The sequence below is a fragment of the Maylandia zebra genome, linkage group LG20 (genome assembly GCF_041146795.1).
Source record: "Maylandia zebra isolate NMK-2024a linkage group LG20, Mzebra_GT3a, whole genome shotgun sequence".
Classification (NCBI taxonomy): Eukaryota; Metazoa; Chordata; class Actinopteri; order Cichliformes; family Cichlidae; genus Maylandia; species Maylandia zebra.
The window spans coordinates 4,175,115-4,195,389 of record NC_135186.1 but is presented as its reverse complement, the minus strand read 5'-3'; the positions used below and the strand labels follow the sequence as shown (position 1 = coordinate 4,195,389).

At 40.4% G+C, this 20,275-nt stretch overlaps 2 protein-coding genes across 4 annotated transcripts; both read left to right on the top strand.

Annotated features, from left to right (window-relative positions):
* The first annotated feature begins 235 nt into the window (after positions 1-235).
* Positions 236-17,085, top strand: ahcyl1 (adenosylhomocysteinase-like 1). Of its 3 annotated transcripts, none has more exons than XM_004554266.5 (17): positions 236-744; positions 8,544-8,658; positions 8,930-9,073; positions 9,753-9,853; positions 9,963-10,065; positions 10,326-10,420; positions 10,520-10,626; positions 11,952-12,068; positions 12,169-12,232; positions 12,330-12,418; positions 12,560-12,630; positions 12,930-13,024; positions 14,900-14,998; positions 15,140-15,208; positions 15,364-15,442; positions 15,636-15,756; positions 15,868-17,085. In XM_004554266.5, the coding sequence occupies exons 1-17, from the start codon at positions 553-555 to the stop codon at positions 15,872-15,874; spliced, it is 1,668 nt and encodes a 555-aa protein (XP_004554323.1). In that variant the 5' UTR covers positions 236-552; the 3' UTR covers positions 15,875-17,085. The 3 variants fall into 3 exon arrangements, with proteins under 3 accessions (XP_004554323.1, XP_012775354.1, XP_004554324.1); XM_004554267.4 differs by lacking the exon at positions 236-744 and adding an exon at positions 6,152-6,264; XM_012919900.4 differs by lacking the exon at positions 15,868-17,085 and having other exon boundaries at positions 15,636-15,760.
* A 309-nt stretch (positions 17,086-17,394) lies between these two features.
* On the top strand, positions 17,395-20,097 carry hspa1b (heat shock protein family A (Hsp70) member 1B). The gene is made up of 2 exons (XM_004554268.5): positions 17,395-17,529; positions 18,050-20,097. The coding sequence occupies exon 2, from the start codon at positions 18,068-18,070 to the stop codon at positions 19,985-19,987; it is 1,920 nt and encodes a 639-aa protein (XP_004554325.1). The 5' UTR covers positions 17,395-17,529; positions 18,050-18,067; the 3' UTR covers positions 19,988-20,097.
* The last annotated feature ends 178 nt before the right edge of the window (positions 20,098-20,275 follow it).

Here is a 20,275-nt window from a genome sequence, read left to right as displayed (position 1 = left end):
TCAAGTGTAGCACTAAGCATAAAAAACAGAGCAAAAGAAAAAAACTGCAGTGCTGAACATCTGACATTTTAGTCTCACAAATGACGAATAAATTATGTAATTTATTTCCTTATGGGTAGCGAGGCCTCAGCCGTTACACATTCAGCAGTCACTTTCCTGTCCACTGGAGCTAACTGGCTTATCACCGCCTACACACTGCCCACTGGTTTGTCTGACAGCCTCAACAAAACGCCCCCTCCCTCCCTCACCTTGGGAGATGTTGCCGTCTGTGGATGACAGCAGACCTGCAGGACCGAAGCAAGTGGCCGTGCGAGTCTTTTAGAAAGTAGATAAGGGAGAAAAAAGCGTCATATCTAGTGAAGTGGGCTACTTTGTTAGCTTTGCTCCGTGGTGTAGTGCTTCAGCGTCGGTTCGGTCATTTTTAAGCCACGAAGCTTTAGCCAAGAGAGCAAGAAGGCGAAGCTAAGGGTATTAGTTTCAACTCAATCCAGAACCGGCTTTTGTTTCCCCCCCTCTCCTCTCCAGTAACAGTATCGATATCACTCGGATGCAATGACAGACACAGTTGTGGACAGCAAGACGGAGGTTAAACAGGGCACGAAATATGTCAAGGAGACCGAAAACGTTGCGGAAAAATATTCCGTGTTGACTGTCAGCAAAAACAGCAGTGATGTGAATATGAACGTTGGAGAAATGACTTCAGCAGCGTTCACCGCAGTCCCCACACTGAAATCCGTCAAGAAGGTAAGAAACGTGATGCTCCCAGCAGTCACTGCCATTGGGCACAGACACAGTAAGGAGGGGATTTCACGTTGGTACGCATCGTGCTGCAGTGAAGTCCAAGTGTAGGCAATGTAATGTACTGTGTTGATGTATTGTTAATAAGGTGCAGTGTGAATGTCTGCTCCAAAGTTGTCATTGGGAATTTTGTTGGAGCTTTAATGCATTCTTGAATGATGGACACTCCATCCCAATGTGAGGTGGGAAGTGCAAAAATAATCTTAAACATTTAAAGTACCCATATTCATGTATCTTAGAAGCCAGCTATTAAGGAAAGCTTTGCTAACTGTCTCATATGTAGTGTTACTCTAATAATACCTTCTACTGTGTTATTACTGGGGTAAGAACATATAATTTTAAAGACAAGATGATTGTTAAAATCTGTCTTCAAGTTGCCTTCCCGTCTGTTTAAAGCACAATGTCAACATTATGCCAGCAGGCAGGAAACAACTAAAAGCCAAGCTGAGCTCTTAAACCTCTGATTTAAGACCTCAGCAAAGTGCAGAACTACTGTGTGAGGGCTAACGCAACTGAGTCTGTGGGGTCCCCCAGTTGAGTAGGGGGTATTTAATCAGGTGTACCCTTGTGTTGTGGGGAAAAAAAATAAATCCACCATAAACTGTAGTTTACAGTTACAGAACCTTGAGATTTGCAAATGTGTAATAACATGGGAACTGAACCTAAACTTTTATCACATTAATGTGTAGTGAGCTCTATATCTGTCTTTAATTAGTTCTCATGTGCAGGTAATGAGGACATCATCAGTGTTAGTTGGAGGAAAGGCATCATGAACATGCAAAAGCAGCACAGGGTGCACCTGTGAGAAGAACCTGTGAATGTTAAGTTTCTTGCGTGTTATATAATCTGAGAAAACAGCAAAAATCCACATGAGGTGGCTCTTCACAGCATCTGGTACCGGCTAGTGGATAATCATGGAACTCCTGATTAGAGGCTTCTTTGTCTGTTTCTCAGAACAAACCTGCTCAAATCTCTGCAGACTCTTCTACCAGGGAAGTTTTTCTGATCATATGAGACTGTGTCACAGAGTGGTGATTAAGCCCTCTGGAACTTTTTAGTTATAATGTCTGGCAACTGTGTTAGTAATATCAGATATATTTCAGTTCCTCAAGGTGACCTCTGACTTCTAATACCCATGGTTCTTTGGGGGTGACTTTGCCTGTGTTTGACACCTATTTTTATGATTCACACATCTGTGTTATGACCTAATGTTAGCTGCTTTGCACTTTTAAATACTCGCATATACACTTATCAGTCATAACATTACGACCACTTGCCGAATATTGTATTGGTCCCCCTTTTGCTGCTGACCCACTGAGACATGGACTCCACTAGACCCCTAGAAGGTGTGCTGTGATCTCTGGCACTAAGATATTAGCAGCAGATCCTTTAAGTCCTGTAAGATGTGAGTTGGGGCCTCCATGGATCAGCCTTTTTTGTCCAGCACATTCCACAGATGCTCAATTGGATTGAGATCTGAGGAATTTGGAGGCCAAGTCAAGATGTCAAAATTGTTGTGGTCCTCAAACTATTTGTGGCAGGGTGCATTATCCTGCTGAAAGAGGCCATCAGGGAATACTGTTTCCATGAAAGGGTGTACATTATCTGCAACAATGCTTCGGTGGTATATCTCAAGGTAACATCCATGTGGATGGCAGGACCCAAGGTTTCCCAGCAGAACATTGCCAGCGTAGGGCTGGTTTGCTCTCCTCCCCTAGTGCATCCTGGTGCCAGGTGTTCCCCAGATAAGTGCACCCTGCCATCCATGTGGTATGAAAGAAAATTATACGACATAGAAAATTATTCATCTGATGCTCATGTGCCCATTGTTGGTGCATTTGGGGGTACAGGGGTTCAGCATGGACACCCTGACTGGTCTGCAGCTATGCAGCCCTATAAACAACAACCTGCAATGCTCTGTGTACTCTGACACCTTTCTGTCAGAAAAATCTTCATCAGTTTGAGCTACAGTAGTTCATCTGTTGGATTGGACACACAGGCCAGCCTTCACCCCCCACATGCCTCATTGAGCCTTGCCCTCCAATGACCTTGTCGCTGCTTTGCCACTTTTCTTTCCTTGGACCAGTTTTGATAGATACTGAACACTGCAGACAGGGAACACCCCACAACAGCTGCAGTTTTGGAGATGCTCTGAAACGGTTGTTTACCCTTCATAATGTTCCTTGTCAAACTCAAATCCTTACACTTTTCCATTTTTTTCTGCTTCTAAACTTTGAGGACAAAATGTTCAATAGCTCTCTGATATATTCCACCCACTAACAGGTGCCATGATGAAGAGATAATCAGTGTTATTTACTTCACCTGTCAGTGGTCCTAATATTAAGCCTGATTAGATTTAGATATACCTTGCTACTACCAGGTTGGATACCCCTTTGCCTTCAGACCTATCTTAAGTCTGGCATAGATTCAGCAAGGTGCTAGTTCATATTTATCATGTATAGCATCACACAGTTACTGCAGATTTGTTGAATGCACACCTATAATGTGAATCTCCCCCGTTCCACATTCCAAAGGAGCTCTATTGGATTGAGATTTGGTGACTGTGGAGCCCATTTGAGTGCACTGAACTCACTGTGAAGCCAGTTTGAGATGATTTGAGCTTTGTGAAATGGTGTGTTGTACTGATGGATGAACCCATTAGAAGATGATTACACTGTATTATAAATGGGATGGACATCAGCAGCAGCAGCATTACTCAGGCAGTCTGTGACATTTAGACGATGTGTTCAAAGTGTGCTAAGAAATCTCCCCACATCACCGATGTGAATTGTTTTGAACTTTAGCATGTATTATTAGCCACATGTATTTGCCTAAATTCACTAACTTGCTGCCATGTGATTGGCTGATTAGATATTTGTGCATAACAGGTGCATAAAATGAAAATATCGGCTCATATGTGTTTTAACAAAGAGTATTTCAGCACTCAGGAGTAAACTTACTTCATGCCACCTCAAAAACACAAATGCACAAGTGGTCTCGAGTTCTGTCTTATTACGTAATCAGGGTTGAGCTTACTTTTTTTGTATGATGCCTTAAAGATCCACTTATTAGAATTCTATAAGGCTCATCAAAAAACAGTGTTCAGACTGAAACATCTGACTTACCTTGTTAAAGGAACAGTAGGTTTTTCTCGCCCTTAAACTCACTCATAAGTAAGCTACAAGCAATGTATCATTACGCAGTGTGGAAAAATTGCACTAGGTATGTTTGTTATTCCTGTCATCTTGTCTTTGTGGCTGGATTTGTGAATTGAGTAAGTTTAACCAAAGTGTGTTTATAATAATTGATAAATAACTGAATAATAAAAACACCTGTTTTCTCAACATCGTAGATTTCAAGCTGCTAGCTCACAGAATGCAATAATGTGTGGACTGTGAGCCGCCTCAGGGTGCCTGATGAGAACATATTGGATTGTAGGAATGTGAACTGTGCTTATGAAAACAAAGCACTGTGTTATGAATAAATGTGAGAGCCCGGTGTCAAACTGAGCAGTCTGTTTGCTTAAAAAAAAAAGAAGAATGATTAAAGAAATTACTGTAAATGACTGGAAAGAGTGTCAATCTGATTGAAATCACAATAAATGACATATTGAAAAGAAGACTTAGAACTCAGCAGAACTACTACATTGAAAGGTGACGTGAGTAAACAAAGTCAATGCTACAAATTAAAAACGAGTGAGTTAGCGTGAGGGCAGATGAGTCAGAGAACACCAATCCTCTGCCTCCTCTCTCTCTGAATCCATCTAATGGTTATGTAATACGCCCCCTGGGAATGGGACTTGCTCACCGTGAATCTGTTCATGCATCATCATATTTATCTGATTCCTGTGGGCTGCTTTGTAGGATCTGAAATGTGATGATACCTTAGCTTCACTATCTCATCCTGCATGTCTGCCAACATTATGGAAGAGATTCATGAAGGTCAAACATAACTTTTCCGCTCCTGGTAAGTGGTAACGAAGACTGGAAAATGTAGTGTGGTAAAACAGCACAGCAAAGAAAATGGGTAAAGTTAAAGGTGAAGCAGGGGCTCAAGCAGGGATGATTTGGGTTGCCCTGCTGCCAGAATCGGATACAGAGACATTCACATTCATCTCTAAAGACACAGACATGAGTGTGCTTTGAAAAAATGTAAAGATAAAATGTACCAGGTACATTCTGTGTTACATGTGTAAACTTACAGTCATTTCCAGTGAAGGAAAAGTCATCATGAGGTTAAAAATAAAGCACATTCAGTAGTTTTACCATTTTCTATGTTCTAGGTTTTGCCCTTGGCATTCACTAAGTACAGTACAGGTACAGTTTAATTACAGTATTTGTTATCAGGAGTTTGGATTTCTTAATAAACAGTGCAGTAAGATAATCCAGGGGAAAAACAACTTGACAGTAAGATTAGGATTCTGAACTGCTTTAGGACTTATGCTCTTTACTTATGTAAAGGTTGGATAGTCTTGGAGAAAGGATTAGTAGAGTTGTATTTTTTTCACAACACTGTAATCGGTCATGCATGTGTTGATCTAAACAGGTGCCTTTGCGCACCAAACGAAGTACCCTGATTTGAAAACTGCAACTGGACTTCACTCCTTTGAGTGTGTCACTGCACCATTTTTACTTATATAAATATTGCAGGCCACATGTCTTTGAACCTGTTTTAATCACTGTGAGTAGTCTGTATACAAAGATCAGGTGATGTGGATAAGACTGTATGCCTTTTCCGCAGGGCAGTGATTTAGAGCACTAGCTGTGTCTGACTAAGTAGCTAGCGTCGCCTTATGTCAGGCCTACATTGAGCCCTTACAACACTGACTGAAAGTCACACTCCACAGCTTAAGTCTTTGACCTGGCCTGCCATCTAGGAGAGAAAGGGTATTTTTAGCTTTAGGGACTGCATGGGACACGTATTGATGCAGCAGAAGGCTAATGGAAACAGAGTTTAATTCCTTCTGTCAATCTCTGTTTACCTTAGTTGTGCAAATCAGGGGCATAGGTGTAAAATAAGAGCTGAGGCAAATTTGTTTATTACTTTGTGTGCACGTGATTTTGAAACGGTTCTCGTTCGTGCGCAACCTACATATATACCTGAATCTTTTTGCATGTGCTGCCTCAGCAATTAAAAACTCACCATAACATACAACCTGCAGATTTTAGCGTTAAGTTTTCAAGGGCATAACTGGAGAGACTAAAGAGAAAGAGAAGCTTGGTTGGAATAAACCCTCCCTTTCTCTTTAGGTCTTTCTCTCTCTCTCATTCTCTCTCCAGGTTGGCCATTAGAAATCATGATAATAGGTGGGAACCTCCCCCTGGCTCTGCCTGGGAGTGTTCTGGGATAATAGCATCAGGGACACCTAGTACTACTGCACAGAGGACACACAGCAACAGGCAGATAGGCTGGAAAACGGAAGAAACAATGGCACACAAGCATGGGCATGGGCATGGGAGAGAAAGGGTGAGTTGCTGCTAATGTATCACTGAGAACTTCTTCTAGATACTAGATAGCTCAAACACACAGGAGCCTTAGTATTTTTTGGCAGTCGCAGGTTTTTGTCTTCTTCCTGCAGTTAACAGAAACTTTTTTTTCCCCTTGAAACATAAATTTCAGTTTACCTGCAGGGAGTAGCGCAATTTTTCCTAGTAAACACCAAGGTTATTCACACAGGTTCCCCGTGTAGGCATAGTGGAAACATAATGCTGTCTTCACCAACGCTGAGTAATTCATCATTAATTCGATTAGCCTCTTGATTTTGGTCTGAATATTGAGAAAGAACAATTCAGTAAAGCTCAAGAGACTGTGTGAAATGTCTGTTGAATCCTCAAGGCTGCAAAGTGATGCAAAGTAAACATAAAAGTACTCATGTTGACATATTTTGCGAACATATGAGATGGAGCACACTCACAGTTGTGAAAACAGAGACATGCAGAGCTCTCCTGAGCTTAGCCTGTCTCACAGGCTTCTTGAGTTTCTTTATACCGACACGGTAGGTTTCTGAAGCCCAGGTGTCACTGCTCATGGAAAGAGGCGTTGTGGGTTAAAATGCTGAGTAAATAAGGTTAGTTTTGACCACACATTTTAAGTTAATGAAGATCATTGTAATTAGGATAAAAGCAGAGAATTAAAGTTATGGTTATGTTGGGGTGTTTTCCCTAGTGATTGTGCATTATGCTGATGCTAGCCCATTCAATCAGCCTCAGCTTTTTGGGGGATTTTGTTGATGTGAAGTCATGTGTAGCTGTTGCATCCACCCGTAAAACGTTCTATCAGAACTAAATTTGTATGTATAAAGAAAATCTGTTAATTTGATTTTGTTCCAGTAATGCGTTATTACTCTTCATAATTGTTAAGAGTACGCTCTACCTGAAGGACATAGCTACAGGTTGATGTATGTGCAGTGTACACACACATACTCGAGTGTGATCCGACTCACTCTTGTTAATCTGGGATACATGTGTTCCCGGATTCTTCATCTGTGTGTTGTGTCAACTCTGTCAGTCTGCACTTGAGTTTGCAGTCCAAACACATGATATGAAGATTTAAATAGGAGACAGAGGGAATTCTGTGCATTGCCACAATTTATCACTGACTCATAGTAAATGTTTATGGTAGAGTTGTGTAAAGATCTATCCTTCTGAAATCCTCACTCCTCGACTGCATGACCATGAAGACTACGAAGAATTAAAAAGCTCAAGAAATAAGAATACCTTTGAATAGGTGTCATGAACTTTGGACATGGTCAAGTGAACAATTTTCTTGTAACATTTTTCATGGAAAAAAGTATTTTGTGCGTGGACACTAGGCATGCTTTTATGACATTATACAATGTTGTGATGTTAAACAGTGTTGTGAGGAAGACACGTGGCACAATATCATGGATGAGGTCACAGACTTTACACAAAGACACGGGTAGAAATTATTGGAAAGGCAGACAGTGATAGTACATAGTAATGTTTAGGTAACATTGCTTTTGTTGGTCCTTCCATGGAAGATAATGGTCATACTTACCAAGCTTGCTAAACTTGCAGTAGTTGTTTTTCTGTCATCATTAGGTTACAAAATTAAACAAAACAAAAAGGTACCAGAAATATTACCTATAATATAAGCACTGAGTAACTGAGCTGCCTGTGATGTTGGCCTAAACTGTGTCTTTCATACAGTCCTCTATTTACCGTTCTGTGACCAGTTAAAATCAGTTCTCCAGTGCTTTGGTTTAGAGATTCAACAGTTTAGACTTTAATCAAATGCCTGGCTAGAAAATAGCCACACTAGCTGTTTGGTGATCCAATTTATCTTTTTCCAGATCTTTCATCTTGGGCCCTTTGAAGGCTTGGATTGACACGATGAATCACAACCAACAATAACTGAAGCGCATGCATTTGAACAAAACATAAATCACAAGGGAACATCTAAAAATAAGCATCAGCACCCTTGTTCTTGATCCACCTGTGATTTCCTGTAACAAGCTGATTTATCTTTAGAAGGGATAATAACAGAAACAGGACAATGAATGCAAACATAAACTAATGAAGTGTGAAGGTACGGTGTAAGGTATAGTGTCATCACTTTTAAGATGTGAAACACGATGATACCTTGTCCTATTGACCTCCACTTGTCCCATTGACGTCCGATAAATCCATAGAGATAGAAGATTTCAAATATCAAATCGCTAAATAAATGGATTGTTTTGTTTTTTGATGTTTACACTGTGTGGCATTTTCCTTGGCTCTCTGTAGATTCAGTTTGCGAATGCAGAGGACAAACAGGAATTCAGCAAGTATCCGACCAAGGCAGGGCGCCGCTCGCTGTCACGGTCCATCTCGCAGTCCTCCACAGACAGCTACAGCTCAGGTACTTTCACTTTCATTGCTGAAAACTGAGCAATTACTTCAGTCATACATAAAACAAAACAAAACATTTTTTGTATGTTTTTGAAGTTCACTTAACAGTTCTTTGATTGAGTTATGTTTGCATGTCCACCTGGAAAAGCTATTCATATACATCACAAAAATACACACTGTAGCTCCAGCTTTTACACAATGCATTGAAAGCATAAATTTCACAACTGGCTCTTTTGTGTGCTTTACCACAAAAGTGACCTATTGTGTTCTCTATTTGTAAGCTGCATCCTACACTGACAGCTCCGATGATGAAACTTCTCCCCGGGACAAAGCCCAGGTCAACACCCACGGCAGCAGCGACTTCTGTGTGAAGAACATCAAACAAGCTGAATTTGGGCGCCGAGAAATTGAAATTGCAGAACAAGGTATGTATGCATCAGACCTCACTGGCGCATTGTGGACATTTCAAAGATGAAAGATTTTTACCTATGATTGTCTGTACTTTGATCATAACAGGTTAAAGTTTTCTTATGAAATCCTTTTTTCAAACAGGATGATGTAGTTTAAATTTAAAAGATGGCCACATATTGATTTTTATCGTGATGCAGGTGTGTAATAGGGTAGTTATGTAACTACACTGTTACACACTATATGTATTCCTTCATTGTTCGTCATCTTTTATTAATTTAAAATATAGATTACCTGGTGTCTGTGGTTTATGACCCAAAGCTGGTGTTATTTGGAACATGATGATATTTCATTTGATCTTTTCTTCACAATTCAAAACACAATGGTGTGGTTTCTTTTGCTGTTTCTCTGTTCTTGTCTGCCTTTCTGCCTGTTTACATTATCCATGTGAGAGATAAGTAGGCGTAAGCGCCTGGCAAGTGTTGTTCAGCCTTAAAACCTGGGTTGCAACAGCTGTTGCTAACGTTGTTGTTCAGTTAGTACCCATTTTACAGCCATGTACTGCACATCCGCCTTCTAGGTATCGTTTGTTTTTGAATTCGAAAAGGTCTTTCCTTCTTATCTCGCCCAAAACAAAACCTGGCCTTTGTGTCCTCTCAGGTACCATTAACTGCTGCTTGATCTGTTCGTCCACAGACATGTCTGCCCTGATCTCCTTGAGGAAGAGAGCCCAGGGGGAGAAGCCACTGGCTGGGGCGAAGATAGTAGGCTGTACCCATATCACTGCTCAGACAGCAGTACGTCCGCTCATCCTACTCATCAGCGGTCCCTTTAATGTGACATCTTTTTCTCTTCTTATGTCTGTTACTTTTTTCTTTATCTTCATATTTCATTGGTCCTTCTCAGGTCCTGATTGAAACTCTGGTAGCACTTGGGGCCCAGTGTCGCTGGACTGCTTGTAACATTTACTCCACTCAAAATGAGGTGGCTGCTGCTCTTGCAGAGACGGGTAAGTATAATAAAGAAGCAAGAAGAGGCCTATTAACAATAGGGTGGAACAAAAAATATGTAATTCCAAATAACTATGTACTATCTAACATAAAATAAAGTATTTTTCTTTGCTTTATTGCTCATAAGGTTAGATGAACCCAAAGAAAGCTTAAAACTTAAGAGCACTTTGCACCTCTCCTTTCACTGTGTAATGTGCACTAATGTAGCTGTGGCTCATGCTGTCTTTGCCTGTAATTATGTGTGCTTTGTTTCCTGCAGGGGTACCTGTGTTTGCATGGAAGGGTGAATCAGAGGACGACTTCTGGTGGTGTATTGATCGCTGTGTCAACACTGAAGGCTGGCAGGCCAATATGGTATTACCTGGATAGTCATGTGATGAATGTAATGCCTGTCTTAATCTCTCGCTCTTTTCTGTGTGCACATCTTCCATGTTGACTTTTTCCCCCCCATAGATCCTGGATGATGGTGGAGACTTAACCCACTGGGTTTACAAGAAGTATCCCAGCGTCTTTAAAAAAGCCAGGGGCATTGTGGAGGAGAGTGTCACTGGTGTTCACAGGTCAGATGAGGTCGCAAATCTAGAGCTTTAGTGGAGTTTACATTTTATCTGCAGCACGTGCCTTTTTGTATTTTGAACTGCAATTTCTGTCTGGTAATTCTTTTTGGTTCACATTGGTTTCATTATAAAATATGTCAGTAAGACCCAGGCTGTATATTCTTTACAGCATAGACATGTGCGTATGGCAGCTTATTATGAATTATAAATAATTAAGCTTGTCGCAGTGTTTTTGAGCCATTTAATACTCATCAGCTCTTTGCAGATTCAGTACTGCATATACTGACAACAAAATATAAAAGTCAAACTAATGTAAATACTTAATAAATTAAAAGATAAAGGACAAATCATTGTGCTGTGACAAGTGCACTGGTTAGAACTTAAATTATCATTAATGGATATTTTTTTAAAATTTAAAATTTTTTCTAATTAGAATTTTATATCAGTTGTGTAAAACATTTTTAAAATGATCAAAATATATGCTAAACAAACTAACTATACTGCTATTAGCACTACAGTGGCAGTTACAGGATCTAATTACCTGAACATAACTGGGATGTACTGTTCAGCACGTAGCAGCCAACAAATACAAATAATTTGCAGCAGTGCTTTTCACACACGGATTTGACTTTTAGTGGAGTGTGTTTGGTACCTATGTCTTGAACACGACTCTACTTTAGAGTTTAAAATAAATCTAGAAACTATCCAACATAGTCATGCCCTCTGCGTTTTACTTTTTTTTAACTAAGCTGCTTTTAATCCTTTTTTTTTTTATTGGTATTTCCTTATTTTATTTTTTTGGAGATAGAGATGCACTAGAAGCAATTTAAGCTCTCAGTGAATACATTTCATGATGAATGACTTTGAATGAATGGCTTTGTCAACAAAGGCCATTATATAAGTCATATTCAGGTTTTTTTATGCACAGACTAATTTTTTGGTCATAGGTAAGGACAAATAAAAATCACCAGCACTGCTTTAAAATTATTTTCTGTTTAGTTTTGCTTATTGGAGTTTTATGTGCTCAAGCATAATGTTAGTTTTTGTGTAGCAAATGGTTTAAAATGACAGGAGAATGCATACATTTCTGTTAGTTTTACTGATCAGCTGTGATTAGATGATGGGAGAATATTTGAAAAGCATGGCAAAGCTCAAATGCTGGGCACAGCAACTCTGCGGTATATGCAAAGCTCTCAGTGGACTTCATTAGCCAGATATTCTGCCAAGTGTAAGGTCACACAGAATTGCATCCACGTTTGTGTGGAAAGATTCACGTGTGTTCGGCCAGCATATATGCCTGAACATGTTTTCCCCATGTGTCCTTTCAGACTGTACCAGCTGTCTAAGGCTGGCAAGCTGTGTGTGCCCGCCATGAACGTGAACGACTCGGTTACCAAGCAGAAATTCGACAACCTTTACTGCTGCCGTGAATCTATCCTCGATGGGTGAGGAAAATTAATCACCAAGAAAGTTGCTGTTATGAGGTTTTGTTGTATTTGGAGCAATATGGTCACAATGATGTGTCGCTTTGGTTGTCTTTGCCAGCTTGAAGAGGACTACGGATATTATGTTTGGAGGCAAACAAGTGGTTGTGTGTGGGTATGGAGAGGTGAATCATTCTTTTATTAAATTTTTTTTTACCTTTAGATGGAATGACTTTAACAAGTCCAGCAGATCTTTTTAGTGCACTGTCTTGTGCTCTTTAGGTGGGGAAAGGCTGCTGCACTGCTCTCAAAGCTCTCGGAGCCATTGTGTGCATCACAGAGATTGACCCCATCTGTGCCCTGCAAGCATGGTGACTCACTGACTCTCACTATTTAGCATTGCTCACCTGTGCATTGCAAGCTACAAACAAGTGAATATTATCAGTGGATTTTTCCTTTCTTTCTTTCTTTTTTTTCTAATCTGGTCTTCTATAATATGCGTGTTCACACAGCATGGACGGTTTCCGAGTGGTCAAGCTGAGCGAGGTCATTCGGCAGATGGACGTGGTGATAACTTGCACTGGTACTGTACCCCATGCTGTAACATCCATTACTTCTGCTTTGATAATCACAACATTTTCAGCATGTGTCTTTTTAAATATTACAGTTAAGGGCTTTGGGTGAAAACCAAATTTTTTAAAGTCAAAATGCTCAGATGCTCTTTGGTTTTGTGTGTTGACAGCAATATGAACACCAGTACAGATATAGCTGTAACTCCACCGCTATAGCAGCAGCACAAGTTTAAATTTGATCTTCGTTGGCTTATTCTCTCTTCGGTGACTCTGTTAACAACACCTTACGTGTGTTTTTCTTCAAATACAGGCAACAAGAATGTCGTCACCAGAGAACAGCTTGACCGAATGAAGAATGGCTGCATCGTCTGCAATATGGGACACTCCAATACTGAGATTGATGTGGTAAACTTCAAACAAATAACCCCACAAATACCCAATGGATTTTAAAAGCTTCTTAAGCACGGTCACTTAGAATAAACAGTAGGGGAGCCTAAATAAGTGAAAGTGAAAGGTTAAGGTGTGAAAATTCAGGCACTAAATGACAAGTAAAACACAGAAAGGAGTCTGTAAACAAAAAAACATCCTGTTCTCTGTGTTGTTAAATTTTCAGTCAAAAATGAAATTTGAAAATGATCAAAAGTGACTTAATTTGTTTTTCCTCATTGAATTTCCTGTGGCTTGAATATCTCAATTTAAACATCCATAAGTAACATCTCTGTGTGCCCCTTTGATCCAAAACATACAGTAAAGATTGCAAGTTTGACTATGACACAGTTTTTGTAGTTTCGCCTCTGTTCACCATCACACGCAGGAAATGTATAAAAACTATTCTTTCAAATACGTCAACATTTTCAGAGGCTCAAAAATAATCTGACACACTGAAAAAATGTAAATATAATGATTTTTTAAATACTTGGATTAAAATCCTTTGGAGTCAATGACAGCCTGAAGTCTAGAACACATTAACATCACCAAATGTGTGTGTTTCTCATTTGACATGCTCTGCTAGGCCTTTACTGCAGCCACATTCAAGTTGCTGCTTGTTTGTGGGTCACTCTTAGGTTTTGTATTCAGTAACTGAACACAAAACTGGCTCTGCTGGTGAGTGACTTGGCCATTGAAGAATTTCCCATTTCTTTAAATTGAGAAACTCTTTGGTAGTTTTTGCAGCATTCTTTGGGACATTATCCATTTGCTCGATCAGTTTTGCAACATTTGGCTGAATCTGAGCAGAAAGTATATCCCTGTATACAATTAATCCTGCTACTTCTATCAATCACAACAACAAACATTAGTGACCCAGTTCCACTGGCAGGCAGCCATGCATACCCATCCCATAACACTGTTGCCACCATGTTCGAAGGTTAGTATGGTATGTTTTGGAATTATGAACTTTTTCTCTCCTTCTTCAGACTTTTCTTTTCCCATCATTCCGGTACGAGTTCATCTAGGTTTCATACACCCAAAGATGTTTTTCCAGAACCGTGCAGGCTCTTTTTAGATGTTTTCTGGCAAAGTCTAATCTGGACTTCCTCATTCTCGAGTGTCACTAGTGGTTTGCACCTTGTTGTGAACACTGTATTTACATTCATAAAGGTGTTTCTTGATTGTAGATTTTGACAATAACACAGCTACCTCCTTGAGAGTGATGTTCACTTGGTTAGTTGTTTTCTGTAATCTCTCAGGCCTTTTGCTGTCACTGAGGTGGCCAGTGCATTCATTGAGACTGTTGATTTGGTGACTGCTGAAATATTTGCTCTTTCTCTGATGCCTTTGTTTAATTTTTTCAGCTTTCACCTTCTGCAACGAGCTCGAGTCAAGAGCATGAAAAGTTAACCAATAGAAGTTCAACACTAATAAAAAGGGAACAGTCCTCACATGACCACGAAATTGCTTGTCAACCAGTACTCCAAGTCCTTTTGATCCTCTGAAAATGGGCGACTGTGTATAAAAATGGCTGCAATTTCCTAAACAGTTAGTGTAATACTTTTGTTAAATCTCTTAAATTAAAGCTTAAAGCCTCCACCTTGTTCACATCTTGATTCTCTCTTTTTAGTTTTAAGATCTGCTGTGATGCAGAGTGTAGAGGTGCACAGAGGTAAAACTAGAAAAATTGTGTGATTGTATGAATGCTTATGGACTTGGCTGTACTTCTCAATTTTTGTGAATTCATTGGAAGAAGTTTCTAATTCAAGGAGTTCCACTATTCTTTGTTTACATGGTAACATAGCCACATGGAAATGTTCGCACAATGGTGTTTACGTCTTTTGTCCTCAGGCAAGCCTGCGCAGCCCCGAGCTGACCTGGGAGAGGGTTCGCTCTCAGGTCGACCACATCATCTGGCCTGATGGAAAGAGGGTCGTCCTGCTGGCAGAGGTAGCTTTCCTCAATAGTCTTCACAAAACTGTCTTTTAAATTCTCAAAAATTTGTGTTTGTATCGCTCATAACTAGGTTGAAACAGGAGTTTGTTCAGCACTAAACAGTTTTGTCAGACATCTTGTATTTTTTTTTTCCAGGGTCGCCTCTTAAATCTGAGCTGCTCCACAGTGCCGACATTTGTGTTGTCTATCACTGCAACAACTCAGGTTAGTAATTTCTACTCTTCCTTTAGAGCCAGTGTCAGTAACTTCTTGGGCGAGTAAATAACAGTGTCCCTTCTTACTAAACTACCTGCAGTCTGCAGGCACATAGTTTCCTAGATTGTGAGTCATGTAAACACTGTGTGCTCTGTGTTTTGTAGGCCCTGGCACTGATTGAGTTGTTTAATGCTCCAGAAGGACGTTACAAACAGGATGTGTATCTCCTTCCAAAGAAAATGGGTAAGAATCAGCCTTGTTTAAACTGAAACTGTGCTACTTTGGTATAGAAATGATAAGCAGTATGCAAGTGTGGATCACAATAGTTGTGAAGTCTAATTAGTTTTTACTGTTTCTCTGAAAGGCTGCTCATTGTTGCCACCCTGTGGCTTCACTAAAAAGATCACATCACACACATTTTGTCTCTTTCCCCCAGACGAGTATGTGGCCAGTTTGCACCTACCCAACTTTGATGCCCACCTGACAGAGCTGACTGACGAGCAGGCCAAATACATGGGCCTCAACAAGAATGGCCCTTTCAAACCTAATTATTACCGGTAGGTGCTCCTGCCTTTTTCTGCTTCTATTATCACGCACCAGTCCATATTTTCACTTTTTAAACTGGTATTTAATTAAACTCTCTTTTTGTTTTGTTTTTTTCTCTACAGGTATTAATGAGAATGCCCGGTCCTCAACGCACAGTTACCCTGCAACAAACAGAGATATCTATTTTATTTTCTAAATAGCTACAGAATGGAGGAATTATTTTACTTATGCTGAATGTAACTTATTAAAAGCACCTCAGAAGTAGAGTTAAATGATAAAAAAGGACGAGTTAAGGCATGTAGAAAACATATAACCAACTAACATTTTACACGTCTTGTCAGGTGTTTAAACAAAAGCCTACTTGCATGCTATGATGTATGTGCACGTATTTAGTTGCTTCAGATTATGTTACTAGATCACAGAGTTGCTGATTTGTTTACCCCATTTACGCACAGTGCCAAATGATGGCCGTAAGAATGAAACAGAGGATACCTTTTCGATTTTGTCTACCGTGACATTAAGATTTGCCAGGTACATTCCATGAGCCAGAGTTTAGGCTGAGCCAAAACAAACTCTGTGTTACAACTTAGATTATTTTAGAAATGTTTGTTTTTATATATACGTCAAATAATCTGTTTCAATGGTATCTGCATACATGCCCTAAAAGGTAACATCCAGTCATCCTTTATTATAGCAGTGATGATGATGAACTGTTGCCTGTTACATAAACAAAATGATGAAGTCTTGTTTATTCACGTCTTGTGATCAAGTAATGTCGTTTTGCTAATGACAGATTAAGATGTTGTTTTATGTCTGGGTGTGGAGCAGCTGATGTCTTTCCTAAAAAGGCAGTTGGAGAAGATTTACAGAGAGCTGGTAAAACACTTTTTGACTGCTTTATCTTCCCTCATTTCATCCCAAGTTTCCATTTGCTCACTTTAATTCCAGACGCCTCACTGAAGAGTTTTTCTGACTGGATAGTACCTTTGAGGCCATGATATGAATGTGCCTTTTAAATGATTTATAACAACATAATACTAGCGCTGAGCTTAATTATATGAACCATTCCTTTTTGTAAAACTGCATTTATTAGAAGTACATTAACTGTCTTCCTTCCACTGCTTCTGGTTGTAAGTATAACTATAATGTATGAGCTGTGTGTTGGCAAAATATATATATATATATTAGACTTTATGTCAGGCATATGATTGTAGTCGTCTTAATTTGATCCAACAAGATCACTTTAATATTTCATGTGATCAAAATGACATAAGTGTATACTATCTATGTAAACGATTGCATTAAATCAGCAATAAAGCGAGTCTTTTTACCATGACAAACTGAGAACAGAAAATGAAGGAGAGGCCTTTTGTGAGTCCCTGGCTCAGTAGGTAAATATTTTGGGGATAAAACTGACATTCATGGGTGCTCACACTTCAACATAACACATCACAATTCCTAAATGTGCCTTACTGCCACATTCTCCACATTGTATCCCTCTGAGTCGGCCCTGCTGGCTGAGGGTCAGATTGCCGTCTCACTCTGGAATATTCACCGGCCCTCGAGCACCGAGCCAGCTGCATTAGTTTCTAATATTAACACTTCAGTCATTGAGGAGGAGGGGGCGGGAGCATTCTGGAAACCTGGTTGTAACTATATAAGCAAGGAGCCCCAGCCAGTCTAGGTATGAACTCCAGAAGAAACAGAGGCAAAAGCTGACACGAAGGAAACATCCCCAGGATATCCTTCTGAACTTCTGAGCACCAGAGAGCGCACCACTGAAAGTAAGTAGCAACACTGATTGGATAAAGTTTCGACTGTAGAGACAGTGAGGACTTCTTTGTGTGGGTGTCTTACTCTAATTCACTCATTTCCTAAAAAAACCCAAAACTTTAACAGTTATGTGCAACAGTGTAACAGTTATACTTGATATTAAGTCTTTACTTATGAAGGATAGTCTCTAAGTCCTAGTCTGAATGTTTATTTATTTAAATATTAAAATAAGGCTACATATGAATAACCAGATACCGATCTATAGTTCGCTTATTTTTTTTAAGTGAAGCATTTAGATTCACTGGTCTTGTGAATTCTAGCCCTCACCACTGTAAAACTACTACCTAGCAATTAGCTTTAACGACTACACAGACAGTGTGCTCTTAATTCTAAGTGCAGCTCCCTGATTTGGGTGTGACAAGTGCTCAAACTTTATGTTAGTATCATTGGAATAAACATATTATTAATACTGAAAACTATCAAAAACAAGACTTTATCCATTTAAATGCAATGTCTTCTAAATCTGTCTAGGTACTAGGAACCGGCGAAATGTCTGCACCAAAGGGAGTATCCATTGGCATTGATCTGGGCACCACCTATTCTTGTGTTGGGGTTTTCCAGCATGGCAAAGTTGAGATCATTGCCAACGATCAGGGCAATAGAACCACTCCAAGCTATGTGGCTTTTACCGACACAGAAAGGCTTATTGGAGATGCTGCCAAGAACCAAGTTGCAATGAACCCCAATAACACAATCTTTGATGCCAAACGGCTGATTGGAAGAAAGTTTAATGACCCAGTCGTACAGTCCGACATGAAGCTCTGGCCTTTCAAGGTGATTGACGATAATGGAAAGCCCAAAGTCCAGGTGGAATACAAAGGGGAGACCAAGGCATTCTATCCTGAGGAAATTTCCTCCATGGTCCTGGTTAAAATGAAGGAGATAGCTGAGGCCTACCTGGGACAAAGGGTGTCAAACGCAGTCATCACAGTGCCAGCTTATTTCAACGACTCCCAGAGACAAGCTACCAAGGATGCTGGGGTGATCTCTGGACTAAATGTTCTGAGGATCATTAATGAGCCCACAGCAGCAGCCATTGCATATGGCCTGGATAAAGGCAAAACAGGAGAACGCAATGTGCTGATCTTTGATCTTGGCGGAGGCACCTTTGATGTGTCTATTCTGACCATTGAAGCTGGCATCTTTGAGGTCAAAGCCACTTCAGGAGACACACACCTTGGTGGGGAGGACTTTGACAACCAAATGGTCAAGCACTTTGTAGAGGAATTTAAAAGAAAACATAAGAAGGACATTAGCCAGAATAAGAGAGCAGTGAGGAGATTGCGTACAGCTTGTGAGAGGGCAAAGAGGACCTTATCCTCCAGCACTCAGGCAAGCATTGAGATCGACTCTCTCTTTGAGGGAATTGATTTTTACACCTCCATCACAAGGGCACGTTTTGAGGAGCTCAACTCAGATCTTTTCAGGGGAACACTTGGCCCAGTTGAGAAAGCCCTGCAGGATGCCAAGCTGGATAAATCCAGGATTCATGAAATTGTCCTGGTTGGTGGCTCCACAAGAATTCCCAAAATCCAGAAGCTCTTACAGGACTTCTTTAATGGCAAAGACCTGAACAAGAGCATTAACCCAGATGAAGCTGTAGCCTACGGTGCAGCAGTCCAAGCAGCCATCCTCATGGGCGACACCTCAGAGAATGTCCAAGATCTGCTGCTGCTGGATGTCGCTCCCCTGTCTCTGGGCATTGAAACCGCAGGCGGTGTTATGACACCTCTGATAAAGCGAAACACCACAATCCCCACAAAGCAGACTCAGATCTTCTCCACATACTCAGATAACCAGCCAGGTGTATTGATTCAGGTATTTGAAGGCGAGAGAGCCATGACCAAATGCAACAACCTTCTGGGCAAATTTGACCTCACAGGTATCCCTCCAGCTCCCCGAGGTGTTCCACAGATAGAGGTAACATTTGACATTGATGCCAACGGCATTCTAAATGTATCCGCCGTGGACAAAAGCACCGGCAAAGAAAACAAAATCACCATCACCAATGACAAGGGCCGCCTCAGCAAAGAAGAGATCGAGCGGATGGTGCAGGATGCTGAGAAGTACAAGGATGATGATGACATTCAGAGAGACAAGGTTGCAGCAAAGAACACGCTGGAGTCCTATGCCTACCAGATGAAGAGCAGTGTTGAGGATGAGAGTCTGAAAGGTAAAATTAGCGAAGAGGATAAAAAGATGGTCATTGACAAGTGCAACCAGACGATTTCCTGGCTGGAGAACAACCAGCTTGCAGAGAAAGATGAGTATGAGCACCAGCAGAATGAACTCGAGAAGGTGTGCAGACCAGTTGTGACAAAGTTGTACCAGGGAGCAACACCATCAGGAAGCTGCGGCGGCCAGGCAGGAGGAACCTCCCAGGGCCCTACTATTGAAGAAGTGGACTAAAGCTATTCACCTCAGCATATCACACTCATGGGAAAATTTATGACTGCGGTTTAGTAAAAATAAATGATTTCAATGTTGTTTCCTTTTCTACAATAAATTCTATAAAAGCACATCTCTCTTCATTATTGTTTGTGATAAATATTTTTTTGAACATGGAATAAAAGAATAATAAAAAAGAAACAAGCGCTAACCTTTTTAACTGATGCACATGATCAAAAGTGTTTATAATTTTGAGAATGGCCTCTCTTTAAAACCATGTACCAATGAGAGTACCAAGAGTTTATGATA